The sequence below is a fragment of the Hyla sarda genome, chromosome 11 (genome assembly GCF_029499605.1).
Source record: "Hyla sarda isolate aHylSar1 chromosome 11, aHylSar1.hap1, whole genome shotgun sequence".
NCBI classification, from domain to species: domain Eukaryota; kingdom Metazoa; phylum Chordata; class Amphibia; order Anura; family Hylidae; genus Hyla; species Hyla sarda.
The window spans coordinates 62,933,171-62,948,708 of NC_079199.1; the positions used below are offsets into that span (position 1 = coordinate 62,933,171).

The 15,538-nt window shown below is 42.9% G+C and overlaps 2 protein-coding genes across 4 annotated transcripts in view; one reads left to right on the forward strand and one right to left on the reverse strand.

The window, feature by feature from the left end:
* Nucleotides 1-15,538, reverse strand: part of AVEN (apoptosis and caspase activation inhibitor) — a 770,692-nt gene that overhangs the window by 703,036 nt on the left and 52,118 nt on the right. The window contains exon 2 of the mRNA XM_056546831.1: nucleotides 14,414-14,579. Coding sequence (XP_056402806.1) covers nucleotides 14,414-14,579 — 166 coding nt within the window. The remainder of the gene's footprint in view (nucleotides 1-14,413; nucleotides 14,580-15,538) is intronic.
* CHRM5 (cholinergic receptor muscarinic 5) overlaps nucleotides 1-15,538 on the forward strand; it is a 282,104-nt gene that overhangs the window by 158,594 nt on the left and 107,972 nt on the right. The window lies entirely within an intron of this gene.

Consider the following 15,538-nt stretch of genomic DNA (forward strand, 5'->3'; position numbering starts at 1 on the left):
AGCTGTATGCTACAGAGGAAATTACTTTTTGAATTTCTTTTTTGTGTTGTCCACAGTGCTCTCTGCTGACACCTCTGTCCGTGTCAGGAACTGTCCAGAGCAGCATACCGTATATACTCGTGTATAAGCCGACCCGAATATAAACCGAGGCCCCTAATTTTACCCCAAAACCCCAGGAAAAGTTATTGACTCAACTATAAACCTTAGGGAGGGAAATACATCATCCCCCCATGTAATGATCCAGACCCCCGTCATCATCCCCCCCCCCCCCTTCATCATCATCACCGCCTGTCAATCCCTTCATCAGAGGTCTTCAACCTGCGGACCTCCAGATGTTGCAAAACTACAACACTGGGTGTTGAAGACCACTGGTTTTAGACCACTGCGGCCATAGTCATCATCCAGCAACCCCCCCCCCCCCCCCGCCCCCTTGTTTTGTACTCACCTCCCCTCGGCGGGAAGTTAGAGTGAGCTGGTCCGGGCCCATCTATGCTGCAGGGACCGTCCAGTATGGATGATTAGTCATTGCGGGCTGTCCATTTTCACCGGGGGGGCCCTCTTCTCCGTGCTTCGGGCTTAGACTAGTGCGTTGCCTTGACGATGACGCACAGGGACGTTCGCATGAACGTCCCTGTGAGTCGTCGTCAAGGCAATGTCACTACTCCGGGGCCGGGACCGAAGCGCGGAGAAGAGGCCCCCCCCGGTGAAAATGGACAGCCCGCAACGACTAACCATCCCCACCGGATGATCGTCCTGCCAATAGCAGCCCGCAGGGAAGGGGGGTTAACGGCCCTTTCGCGCGGCTCTGTTAGCACCCTGAGTTCATTCAGCGAGCAGAGCTGCGAGAAGGAGCCAGGGACCCCCCCTCTGTCAAGATCGGAGCCCCTCACAAATGAAGACCCCTTGTTAGAGCACACACACACACACACACGGGCCTACGTACCCCTCATGGAGCTCGCGGTCAATGAGTCTTATCAGTTTTAAGGGGAGACTCCTATTCCGCCAGTATATTCCCTTGAAGTGGGCGCAGTATGGCGTGAAGCTCTATAAACTTTGCGAGAGTACCTCCGGGTACACTCTCAAGTTTAGAGTGTATGAGAGACGAGATACCCGTATTGAACCCCCATATTGTTCCCCCACTCTGGGTGTTAGCGGGAAAATTGTTTGGGAGCTTGTGCACCCATTGCTGGATAAGGGTTACCATGTGTACGTGGACAACTTTTATACCAGCATCCCTCTGTTAACATCCTTTGCCGCCAGATCCAGGTCCACTTGTGGGACCATGCGGAAAAACCAGAGAGAGGCCTCCCTCTAAATTTGATCCAGACACCTATGCCCAAGGGTGAATCCCGTGCCCTTACCCATGAAAACCTGCTGCAGGCCAGGTATAAGGATAAGAGGGATGTCCTTATGCTAATCACTATTCATGGCAACGGCAGCTCACCTGTCCCTGTGCGAGGTACCACAACACCAGTCCTCAAGCCCAATTTTATTCTGGACTACAATGGGTATATGGGGGGAGTTGATCTTTCTGATCAAGTCCTCAAGCCATACATGGCCATATGTTCTTTTATGTTGATAAATCAGCACCATATAATGTTAAGATGTTTTGTTGTTTTGTGACTTGGGTAACAATATAACATGCGCCATACCTGTGCTAAGCCCCTCCCAGTACAATTTGGGGGCCCATTTTCTTCTGTATACATACCTGCATGTTTGTAATCTCTGGCATACTGATCTGATGGAGGGAAAGCTCCCTCGAAACGCGCAATCCTCCTGTTTTATTGTTTTTGTACTATTGTATAAACTGTCCATTGCTTTGTATTTGTATTGTGGAGGTGTTGTCAGCATGAGGAGACCATATAGTGGCTGAATGACACAGCGTGGAGGTGTTGTGAGCATGAGGAGACCATATAGTGGCTGAATGACACAACGTGGAGGTGTTGGCAGCATGAGGAGACTATATAGTGGCTGAATGACACAGCGTAGAGGTGTTGTCAGCATGAGACCATATAGTGGCTGAATGACAGTGTGGAGGTGTTGGCAGCATGAGAAGACCATAAAGTGGCTGCATGACACAGCTTGGATGAGGCTGAAGCATAAGGTGACCATATAGTGGCTGAATGATACAATGTGGAGCTGTTGGCAGCATGATGAGAACATTTAGTGGCTGAATGACACAGTGTGGAGGTGTTGGCAGCATGAGGAGACCATATAGTGTCTGAATGGCACAGCCAGGAGTTGGCAGCAGCAAGAATAGACACTAGGCCTTCACAATCCCTAAGATTATAAGATGAATTCTGCAATTTAAACCAAAAAGATTTTGGGTAGCTAGTGCTACCATAACAACATTTTTATTCCCAGACCCAGGGCTTCAAAATCCCTAAGAAAAAAAGACGAAGTTTGAAATTTAAACTGAAGCTTTTTGGTAGCTAGTGCTACTATAACAAACATTTTTATTCCTAGGCCCAGCAGCATCAGTAAACCATATATTGCCTGAATGGCACAGGCTGGAGTTGGCAGCAGCATGACGAGACCATTGAAATTTATGATTTTTTAATTTAAATGTAAGATTGTGAAATTGATATTATGGATTTTGTAATTGAAATTTCACTACTCTGCCTGACATACTTATTGTGTATATGAGGAGAGTACAATACGCTTCACTTCGCTTAAAACAGTATTTGTCTAGAACTGCAGCAGGTGTGTACTATTGGCTGTCCTTTCACAGTATATAGTCCCTAGACAGATTAACAGGTACAAAATGGTACACTACTGTATGTGGTATTCACTAATGAGGGCAGAAAAATGTGCTACAATAGCCTTAAAAATAATTATTTCTACCTGTGTCCCAGATTACAAAATTCCTTTATAATCAGAAATTGTCAGAATACCACCTGACATTCAAAATATTAAAAGGATACATACATTCCCAGAAGAAAAGGATCCTTCATTAGATGACAATATGAGTATTGTGTGCTCCAGTGACATTAGCTCATTGGAGGAACAGGAAAACATGATACAACTAAATTCTGCAACTGAAGAACCACAACACAGAATGAACGACTTAAAGCCTACTAGAACTGAGGAACTTCAAAATGGTAAATCTACCACCTGGGATAGTCTGTCAATTCCAACAGCTGGTGGTCAGTATCCACAGTTCCCTGTTTCTGCTAGTCCTTGGAAATATTCCTTTAATTACTGGTCTGGTATCAACATGGCAATAATGCTGGGAGAGTAACTCAAGGATAGCCATATGTTTCCTACAATACACAGTCAATATATGGAGACCATATAGTGGCTGAATGACACAGCCTGGAGGTGGCTGAAGCATGACGAGACCATATAGTGAAATTATTGTACAAACTATTCAGCTGTATTGATGGATTATCAGCATATATCTACATTTGTGAATATACCCTAAGGTCTCAAAAGATCTAATGGAATGTTGTGTGCATTTTTCAATGGATTTATTCCTTTTTGTTCTCATATTGTTTTCCTATCAGCTAGTTATGGGCAAACTTCAGATGGCACCTAGGAAAATTCTTGGAATTTTGGTAATTATTCTGCCAAAATTAGGAGTGGAATTAGCCTGGAATTAGACTCATTTGTAAATCCACTGCAAATTTGTGTGATGTTTATTTTATAAATGAAACTCAACTATTGGAGTTTAAAACTACAGCAGTAAAATGACAGACACTAACAATGTAGCTCACTTGGTCTACCACTAAAACATATGCTCTCAGGCCTTGTATGTTTGAATTGACCCCGCCTGACATAGATTGCTACATTGAAGACGTGTAACCTTACAGTTCAACAGAACATTACATGTTACCGGGAGCCTAAGAATATACCATGCTTTTCAGCACTGCCAGGCAGTTACATTGATAGTGACTTCTTTATAGAATTTGAGCTTGTATAATTCTTAGAGATGATATCCTTGCCTCAGATTTATTTTGTCTATGTTATTTGCTTGCATTCTATAGCCACCCTTTTATTGCATAAAATTAAGCTTAATGTTAAATGAATGGGACCTGTTCATGTAAATACTTTGACTCAGAAGCCTAAAATACACCTACTCTAGTATTTACTATGTGTTCATACATGTCCTGTTATTATTACTGTCACTGATAATAAATTGAATTATTTATGTATTATAATTATATAACATGATCAATATAGTATTTTTTAGTTTACATGTTAGTAATATTTGTATGATTGTATATATATTTTTTCCTTACATATGGAACAATACCTGGTTGCAATGTATATTATTGGGGATAATATTTTCCTGAATCTTTGTCATGTATACAGTACTTAAAGCACTTATAGAGCGGTGTAAAATAACTGTAACTGTAAGTTGTCCACTTTGTAAACCATGATATTCTCAAAGGAAGAAAACAAAACCCAGAATGCTCAAAAAGGGAAATATAGTAACAGTTTATAAAGGTTGAAAAAAAGACAAGAGGCCGTCGAATTCAACCTAGAGACACAATATTCGGCAATGTTATTAATATTATGGCTGATGGGGCATAATATTAGGCCTTGGTAATAATATTATAGCTGCTGGGACACAATATTAGGCAGTGTTGTTAATTTTATGGGTCATGGAATGCTATATTAGCAGGTGGTATTCATATTATAGCTGATGAAACATATTAGGCGGTGGTATTCATGTTATGGCTGATGGGGCACAATTTTAAGAGGTAGTATTAATGTTGTTTCTACTGGGACACAATATTAGGCGGTGGAATTAATGTTATGCAATGTACGATACTATAAATAATCTGTGTTAGATCCCACACTTAAAGGGGTATTTCAGGAATTTTTTGTTATTTGACTATGCTACAGGGGCTGTAAAATTAGTGTAGTTCATAATATAGTGTCTGTACCTGTGTGTGACTGTTTTCTTACAATTCTTCTATGATTTTCAGTCCAATATTTATTTTTACCAGCATACAAAATGACTGTTGTCTCAGATTTTTCCCAGGTTGCAATGCGGCCGAGACTTGACTCACTAGTCAGCTGATGACAGGGAGCCTGTCTGCTTCAATAGATGGAAAGATCGCTCGGTGGGAGAGAGAGTTCAATCTTCAACAGCTGTAGGCAACCTGATTGAAAACCACAGGTCTTTGAATGGATGCAGCTGATTTATGTTTCAATGGGTGGAGTGGCTGATGTGTAGGAGGGAGGAAAATGGAATTATGGGATTTGTAGTCAAAAAAAGAAAAGTCAAACAGGAATTACGAGTTCACAAAAAGCTAACCACAGTATTATGGTAATCTCACAACATGGCCATTTAGCGCAGATTCTTCCTAAGCATGTCCATTACTGCCTGCCAGGTACGTACTAAAACAGGGGTCCTCAAACTTTTTAAACAGGGGGCCAGTTCACGGTCCCTCAGACCGTTGGAGGGCCGGACTATAGTTTACAAAACATGAACAAATTCCTATGAACACTTCTATATCTTATTAGTGGACTACCACTTCAAGTACGCAGCACAGTTCCCCCCACATTAGGTTGGCAGTATAGATCCCCCACATTAGGTTGTAGTTCCCACACATTAGGGTTGGCAGTACAGTTCCCCCACATTAGGGTTGGCAGTACAGTTCCCCCACATTAGGTGCAGTACATTTCCCCCACATTAGGTGCAGTACATTTCCCCCACATAAGGTGCAGTACAATTCCCCCACATAAGGTGCAGTACAGTTCCCCCACATAAGGTGCAGTACAGTTCCCCCACATTAGGTGCAGTACAGTTCCCCCACATTAGGTGCAGTACAGTTCCCCCACATGAGGTGCAGTACAGTTCCCCCACATGAGGTGCAGTACAGTTCCCCCACATGAGGTGCAGTACAGTTCCCCCACTTTAGGTGCAGTACAGTTCCCCCACTTTAGGTGCAGTACAGTTCCCCCACATTAGGTGCAGTACAGTTCCCCCACATTAGGTGCAGTACAGTTCCCCAACATTAGGTGCAGTACAGTTCCCCAACATTAGGTGCAGTATAATGTTACCCCACATTAGGTGCAGTATAATGTTCCCCAACATTAGGTGCAGTGTAATGTTCCCCAACATTAGGTGCAGTATAATGTTCCCCAACATTAGGTGCAGTATAATGTTCCCCCACATTAGGTGCAGTATAATGTTCCCCCACATTAGGTTCCTGCGGCCCCTGCTTTTTTAAAGTAAACACGGGGTCTCCGAGAGCGTATCCCTGTGTCCCAAAACCATCTTTGGGGACACAGGGATGTCCCAGGCAGCCGTGGGCCGGATAAATGTCCTCGGCGGGCCGCATGTGGCCCGTGGGCCGTAGTTTGAGGACCCCCTGTACTAAAATCACCTTATGGTGGATAACCCCTTTAAATAACTCAAAATGCCTTACATAGAGGAGCCTCTATTCATTGATATAGCACCTACATACACAGCTAGGTTACTTTTATGAGTGTCTAATGTGAGAAATAGGGGAATTGCCTTTTGGAAACTGCTTCGAGAACAGCTGCCATAGAAACATTTAAAGGGTAGGTCCCACCATCCTTTTTTTTCTCTTTTCTTTTTTATTCTTTTTGCTAGCCCGTTAGCAACCCCCCCCCGCTACGGCACTAGCCCGTTCACTCCTCCCCCCCCCCCCTGTATACCCTGTTCCCTCATTACACTTGCAGTTACTGCAGAGTCCGGCAGCGTGCGTGCAGGGACAGCGACGGCAACGAGGCGGCGGCGATGTGCGGGAGGAGTGGCCTCCCAGCCAGTGGCCGGGGAGCCAATGCGCTCGCTCCCGCCTGTCTGATTGACAGGCAGGGAGCGAGTGCAGCCTAACTGAAAAAGGACTGATTGCCACTCCAAAATCAGCCATTTTTCAGTGGCCGGTTTTTAAATGTAAATTAAACCTTTTTAATGAAAAAAAATATATAATAAAAGTATATTAGAGATATGTTGTAGTACATAACAGGGGTGTGGAAATTTTATAAAAAAACTACTTGTCCACAGGACTAAAATGGAGCAAAATCTACTTGTCCCTCATGACGATCCACTTGTCCGGGCCAATTTTCGCTTTTACGCTCTCGTTTTTTTCCTCCTCGCCCTATAATAGCCATAACTACCTACTATAATGATACCTTTGAATTTTTCAATAACATATTCTCTGAACCAAAAAAAAAAAAAATATATATATATATATATATATATATATATATATATATATATGTGTATGTATATATATATGTGTATGTATATATATATATATATATATATATATATATATATATATATATATATATGTATATATTAGGGATCGACCGATATCGTTTTTTTAGGGCCGATACCGATAATCGGTGCAGGTTAGGGCCGATAGCCGATAACTTATACCGATATTCCGGTATAAGTTATCGGCTATTTAACCCCCTGCGACACCGCTGCAGATCATTGATTTAAAGCGGGCGCTTTAAATCAATGATCTGCAGTGGCTTTTGCGGGGCCATAGGCCGCCGCCGCCACCACCCGCTTCTCTCCCCTACCTGGCAGGGTGCTCCGGGCCATCCATCCATCGTTCCTGTAGTGTCCGGGGGCGTTCCGGGTGGACGGTGAACCGGTCCGGGCTGTCCTTCTCCGGCGGGCCTCTTCTCCACTCCGGGCAGGCTCCGGCCTAGTACGCTGCATAGACGTCGCTGCGCAGTGACGCCCGTGCGCAGCGACGCACTTGACGTCACGGCGTAGCGGTGTCTATGCAGCATACTAGGCCGGAGCCTGCCCGGAGTGGAGAAGAGGCCCGCCGGAGAAGAAGGACAGCCCGGACCGGACCGGACCACCCTCCACCCGGAACGCCCCCGGACACTACATGAAGGAAGGATGGCCTGGACCACCCCCATTACGGGTAAGTTTAATTTTTTTATTCACTCGGAGGGTGGGGGAGGGGCCCGACCGGTATAGCGGTATGGGAAAAAATCCATACCGGTATACCGCCTAGCATCACGGTGGGGGGTGCGACGCGGTGCGGTGGGTCGGAGGTGCGGTGCGGCGGGTCGAGGGGGTGGCGGTCGCGGTGCGGTGGGCGGGGCATTATCGGCTTATCGGCAAGATAATTGCCGATACAAATAATGCTCAAAATCGTGATTATCGGCCGATAATATCGGCCATACCGATAATCGATCGATCCCTAATATATATATATATTCAGGAAAGTGAAATAGTAAAAGATAATTTTGCAGATATGGTGGTTTTCTTTTCTGCGCCATTTACCTTGTGGTTGAGGTAACATGTTAGTTTTATACTTTAGGCGCCTGGTTACAGCGATACCAGATTTGTATCGTTTACGTCATGTTTTACTAATTCTGGACTTTTTCAAATTTTTTTAATTGCCATTTTTTAACCCCTGTAGCTTTATTTTTTTCCGCATACCAGGCTGTATGAGGCTAATTTTTTGCGCCATAATCAGTTTTTGTATCGGTACCATCTTGGTATTGATCTGACTTTTTAATCGCTTTTTAACTTTTTTTTCTGGGATATTATAAAAATGGCAAATCTGTGGTTTGGTATTTTTTTACATTTACCGTACAGGATATATAATGTTATATTTTAATAGGTTGTACAATTGCGCACGAAGCGATACCAAATATGTTTATTTTTATTATGTTTGCATGTTTTTATATAGGAAAAGGGGGTGATTTGAACTTTTAACATGGAAGGGGTTAATGCAGCGGTCTTCAAACTGTGGCCCTCCAGATGTTGCAAAACTACAACTCCCAGCATGCCCGGACAGCCAACGGCTGTCCTGGCATGCTGGGAATTGTAGTTTTGTAACATCTGGAGGGGCACAGTTTGAAGACCACTAGGTTAATGTGTGTCTTTCAAACTTTTATTAAAACTTTTTTATTTTATTTTATTTATTAATTTTTTTACACTTTATTACACTTATATGAGGAATCATTAGATTCCTCAGACAGATGAATAGAGTTCTATTGAACTCTATTAATCTGTGTGCTCTGTGATCCATTGATAGAGCCTGGTCCAGCCAGGCTCTATCAATGACAGAGCGGGACAGCAGGAAGCAGAGGTAAGTCCTCCGGCTACCTCCATAGTGGATCGCCCCCCTGCGATCGCGCTGTGGGGGGGCGATCCACCCCACTAGCCCACCAGGGAGCATTCACATCTCCCTTTAGACGACGCTGTCAGCTTTGACAGCGGCGATCTAAAGGGTTAATAGCCAGCCGCGGCGATCACCGCATGCTGGCTATTAGCGGCGGCCCCCGGCTACTGAGAACAGCCGGGGGCTGCAGAGTACGGAGCGGGCAGGAATCCCGAGCCCGCTCCATACATACTGCAGAGCGCCGCGTGCATCTCCCCGTGCAGACGCGCCTCCTCCCCTCAGCTCTCCGAAGCTACAGCTGGGGGGAGTGAAGGCAGAGGACGCAGGTCTGCACGGGGAGAAATAAGCCACGCCCCCTCATCTCCCCCCGCACGTCTGCAGAGCAGGGGAGAGAAGACAAATACACAGCTTCTCATCTCCCCTGCTCTGCTTCCGAGGACACAGGCTGCAGAGTATGGAACGGGCAGGAGTCGGCAGCCCGCTCCATACAGACTGCAGATCGCCGCCGCACTTGTCAGGTCCGGCCCTGCTTGCCCGAAGCCGGGCTAAGGGCCGGACAAATTCACCTGCCCGGCGCCCAAAACTGCTAGTCCCGGGCGTCGGGTGATAGAAATTCCACATCCCTGCATAAGTACTACAACAGATCAAAAAGTAAAGTTGGTGACAGTGCCCATTTAAGTCTGCTGCTGGACATGTTCAAATATTACACAGAGGACCAGGACTATAAACATTCACATCCAATTAGGAGATTGCGTCCGTGACTATGGGAGAAAGGAGGGCGAAGCTATGCAGGGTAAGGGGGCATGACATGACGTCACAAAGGGGCATGGCCTAGTGAGGCACCTGTCACTAGACTTCCGGTGGCCTAGAAAAGGGGGTGTGGCACCTGTCACTAGACTTCCGGTGGGCAGTTTGACAAAAAGTATCCCCCCATCACTACTATCATTGAGGTTTCTTGACACAGCTATTGCTGGACCTCCTACCTATAGTAATCCTTATTACTGACATTTCCCCTTTGGCAATTTACTGGACAGCACGGTACCAGTGCCAGGGTCCTGGGATCAAATCCCACCAAGGACATCATGTTTGCCATACTCAATTACACTCTCCACAATAAATCATTCCCTTTCAAAATGTGCATACAATACAAGTCTCCATAGCATTGTCATACTTCACTATTAAAGGGCTACTCCAATGGAAAAACATTTTTTTTTTTTTTTTAATCAACTGGTGCCAGAAAGTTAAACATATTTGTAAATTATTTCTATTTATAAAATCTTAATCCTTTCAGTGCTTATCAGCTTCTGTATGTTCCAGAGGAAGTTCTCTTTATGAATTTCTTTTCTGTCTGACCACAGTGCTCTCTGCTGACTCCTCTGTCCATCTCAGGAACTGTCCAGAGCAGGAGAGGTTTGCTATGGGGATTTTCTCCTGCTCTGGACAGTTCCTGAAATGGACAGAGGTGTCAGCAGAGGGCACAGTGAACAGACAGAAAATACATTCAATAAGAAAATAACTTCCTGTGAAGCATACAGCAGCTGATAGGTACTGGAAGGATTAAGATTTTTGCACAGAAGTAATTTACAAATCTGTTTAATTTTCTGGCACCAGTTGCTTTAAAAAAAAAAAAAAAAATGGTTTCCACTGGCGTACCCCTTTAAGCCTAAAGGACAGACTTTTTACTTTATTATTTTAAACTAGTGACATTTTATTTTGGGGGTGGTACATAGATTTTTTGGGATTGGGATTCTGCACTCATTCAGGATTTTGTTGACACATTCTTAACAATAATACCATCGGGATGAAGTTCACACCTAAAAATCAAAAAAGAGAACTCTGTTTCCTTGACACTACTATTTTATATAGATGACAGTCTGAAAATACAGACTGACCTCTATAGAAAACCCACTTCTACCAATAATCTACTATAATGGACTAGCTATCATCCAGAACCACTACAAAGAGGAATACCTCAGCGCACGGAGAAACTGCTCTGAAGAATCCACTTTCCAGAAGGAATGTGAGAATTTAACGTCTAGGTTTATGGCAAAGGAATACCCCATCAACTGGTTAAAGAGTGTATAGAAGGGCAAGGAATACCAGCAGAGATTGGGTACTCCATAAGGACCATGTAGACAATGGTTCCCCACAAGTGATTGTAACTTCTACTCTGACTCCTACTCTGTAGAGATGTCAAGAATTTTCAAGAGGCACTGTAAGGTAAGGACCATGGGATTCAGACCTGAAAGATGTAATCAGAGAGACCAATGATAACATACAGATGTGGCCCTATTCTTAAAGGCATGCTTGTACATCCTAAAGTACATAGAGGATTCCACTTTGTGTCTATATTTAGCATCTGACAATTCATGGGAATCGAAAGTGACAGCATCGTTTAAGAGGTTTACAAGAGATTCGTTTGAACTTTGCCCTGATACACAATAAACAGATAATAGCAAGAAGAAGACTGTATGAATTTACATCCTTTACATCCTTAGCACTAAGATGTGTCATATATATAACATGACTGCAGCAGCAAATCGCTGGCCATAGAGGTGACGTTTAAACTAGCATGTTACCGCTGTGTCCAGTGATCAGCTACAGTAGTCAAAGACAAAAAATAGTTCCCAAGAGGTATAAAGAGGTTCAAAAAAGTTTAGTATGCTTGTCTATGCATGCAAAAGAAAGGTTTGAGGCTCCCAGGATTTCAGTAATAAATAGGTCTTCAGTTATCCCCCTCTAGTGGTGACTTCAGGTAGCCAGAATTTTTTTTATTTAATTATAGGACTGTGTAAAGCATAGGCTCAGAAGCCACATGTGTGAATTGTCATAGCAATCTTGGGTTATGACCATATTCACTGGCAATTGACATTAATGCAGATATATAATAACCAGCAAACATTACACATTATATTGTTATACCATCCAGATTGGTACTATCATATTGCAAATCTATAAACAAATATTTCCAACTTTACAAGCAGTTCATTTAATATTTCTCTTGAGTTGAGGGTTGCTTCTCAAAGGTGGATGTGGTTCACCAAGTACAAAAGTGTGGGGATCTCTAGTGTTGAGGTACACAGCTGATTTAGAGCTGTATAACACAATTGAGGGATTAGCAGATAATTTTGGGTTTAAAGATTATGTCCAGCAAAACAAAAAACGTATCAACTACCCGTGGGACCCACCGCGATCTTCCATATGGGTCCCCGGCTCAGCCCAGGATCTCTTCTCAAGAAAAGTGTGCCCCTACCACGTCAGCTGGTTGAAAACACGCCCCCTCCGTTCATCTCTATGGGAGAGGCAAAGGCACAACGTTCATCAGGCTCCGCCTCTCCAATAGAAATGAATGGAGGGGGAGCGTTAAGACTAGCTCACGTGTTGGGTACGAAACTCGCATTATCAGAGTAGAGCCGGGGTCGAGCTGGGGCCCATTTCTTTTAAGTAGACCTCTCAATTAAAAGAAGAAGATGTCCAGGAATTAAAAATCCCCTATCCACAGGACCCGCAGTCTGATCCCTAGCACAGGGCCCTGGCTTTGCTCTGCTAATGCAAGTTTCGTATCCAGCAGGTCAGCGGGTCGATACATGCCCCCTCCATTCATCTGTATGAGAGGCAGAAACTGACAAACGAAGTCTTCGCCTCTCCCATAGAGATGAATGGAGGGGGCGTGTTTCGACCAGCTGACGTGCAAAACGTCATTTCCTGCAGAAGAGCCGGCACATCGTATGGGAGATTGTGGGGGCTCCCAGCGAACAAACACCCCATGAACAGACACTTTAATTGAGAGATCTTTAAAAAAAAAAAAAAAAAAAAAAAAAAAAAAAACACACAATACGTACATACAGAAATATGAATTACACTTACAAGACCTTACACTTCCTGCATACAAAGGCGTTTTGGGACCACAAATAAAAAAAGTACAGCCAAAAATCTGCTGCAATAAAAACCTTTTAAAAAGGGCCAAAAGATGGCCTAAATTTGCCGAGGGTCTTTCTTTTTTCTGAGACACTCAAAAATTATGTGCACACAGTCTTAAAGTTATTTTCCATAGTCTTTAGTAAGTTCTAAGATATAAGCCTTTTCATGATCACGCAAATAAGGCTTAAAAGGAGTACTCTGGTGCAGAGTATTCCTGCTCCGTCCTGCCTGGGCTGCAAAAAAAATGAAAATAAACCATCCCTCACCTTCCTGGGTTCCCGCGGAGCGCCACTACAGCTGATCGGTCCTCCGGTCCATCCTCTTAATACTTCCGGGTGTAACAAAGCGTCACATGGCGCTCAGCCTATCCCTGGCAGCCGCAATGTTCTGCCTTGGCCGGCGATAGGCTGAGCGCATGTGACGCTTCGTTACACCCAGAAGTATGAAGAGGATGGACCGGAGGACCGATCAGCTGTAGTGGCGCTCCGCGGGAACCCAGGAAGGTGAGGGATGGTTTACTTTCATTTTTTTTGCACCAGAATACTCCTTTAAGTGCCCAGGGGGCATAATTTGCTTGGCAAGAGGTATGTGCTGGGTAGTAAGAGGACATGGAATGGATTTACCTGAACTCTTGCAATGCAGGGAATTGCCCCTGGACACTTGAGCCTTATTTGCATAATAACAAAAAGGCTTAAATCTTTGCAATAGAAAGGAAAATAGAAATAAAGTCATGCATGTAATCTTGATGACAGCCAAGTTCTTATTTTCATCCATTTCCCTGCTGACATGTCGGCTTTAAATTAAAACAACAATCATGGAATCATCTAGCAGATATTCTGGTGCTGAACACAGATCAGTAGATCTTACAGATGTGAGATGTAAAAGCACTGCAGTCAGATTCTATGAGATTTTGGCATGGCAACAATGTGCAACAATTTTACTGAACCACTGCACAGTGCAGCAATAATTACTTTTATGACTCAACCTGATGAAGATGTTCTCCAAATAAACTGAAATTATTTTGTGGGAAAAATAAAAACTGACATTATTCTTCACAATCACTAAGGTTTTGCCAAACCACAATAAATAGTTACTCTGTTTTGTAGCCATTGAGGGATTATCTGTCTCTCAAATAAGACAAAGAATTTCTTTTTAAAAAGTACATGTTTTTAAGCTCAAAAAACCCTTCGGACACATGGCAAGCAATCAGGTAAATGCCAGCTGCTACCTATGCATTATCAGAAACATTTAAACCAAAAATTCACTGTGTTTGCGAAAAACAATGTCTACCTGCACAACATAAACCTTTACTGACCTTCCATTCTAACAACCGCCAATAAGGACATATATGGGAAAATAAAACTGTATTAATGGAAAGATACTTGAAGTTATAAAGAGTTTTGTGCACAAACCTGCAGAACTCAAAAGGACACCGTAATCTGTCCCACGCTGCAGTACTTCTCTTTCCATCTCTCTCTCTGCTGCTTCGTAGCGGTCCCAGTTGGAAAGGATTTTTTTCCTGGAGAACTCAAATGATTGCTCTTCATTCTCTTGGTGCTCAGCAACATCATTTCCTTCCTTTTAAAAGAATAAAAGAGCTCTGTTGCATTAAGACAAAACAGGTATGTGCCAGGTTTCTATACATTTATTAGCTATGCATCGGAAAAAGAAGATAAAATGAATAGTCATGTACTTTAAAGAAATCGTAGCAAAGGGTCAACAGCACTAACTAGATTAGATTGTCAATTTTTAGCATACTAAGTGTTCACCGACAAGCAGCTCAGGAGCCACATTTCTAATTGGATTGAGCCCAAGTGGCAGTACTGGAACTTGATACCATGGTCAAAATCATATAGATGGCACTTTGATTTTAATTTAATGACATTTTTCCATGTATTTAAGGTTGGCTCATATTCCCTGGTCACATTCAGAACTCTTTGGCAACTTCCAAAAATGTAAGATTAGAGTCATTCTACAGTTTTCCTGATGTGTAACAATGTCATCTTAGTGGTTCAGATATTACCATTTATGTGTTTTATTGGATTAACCCATGCCATTTTGATAACATTTTCATGCAGTTTTTTTTAAAGCCAAAACCAAGAGAGTGATTTGGGTTTCAAAAATAGTTTTTTTTTCCCCTTTTGATTCAGCACTGACAGCTTCCAAAAAGTGCATCAAACTGGAATACGTATACCTATCCTATTTAAAACTATTGACAGTAGAGGTTACATTATATATATTCTTTTATTCTGCTAAATTTTGAAATGTACATTAACATTTATTTAAAAAAAAAATGTGTAAAATATATAAGAGTAGTTAGGAGTAGCCGTATCAGTCCAGTGATGCAAAATGCTAAATGCTTATGACTTGATAAAGGGAGGAATCCCGAAAGCTTGTCTCTACAAAATCTTGTTAGTCCAATAAAAAAGGTATTACAAGATACTGCAACAACAGATGATTTTTTATTATATTTTTTTTTCCTTTTTTTTTTTTTTACCTATGTTCATTTACAGTTCAAAATTTGGCAGAATAAAAGA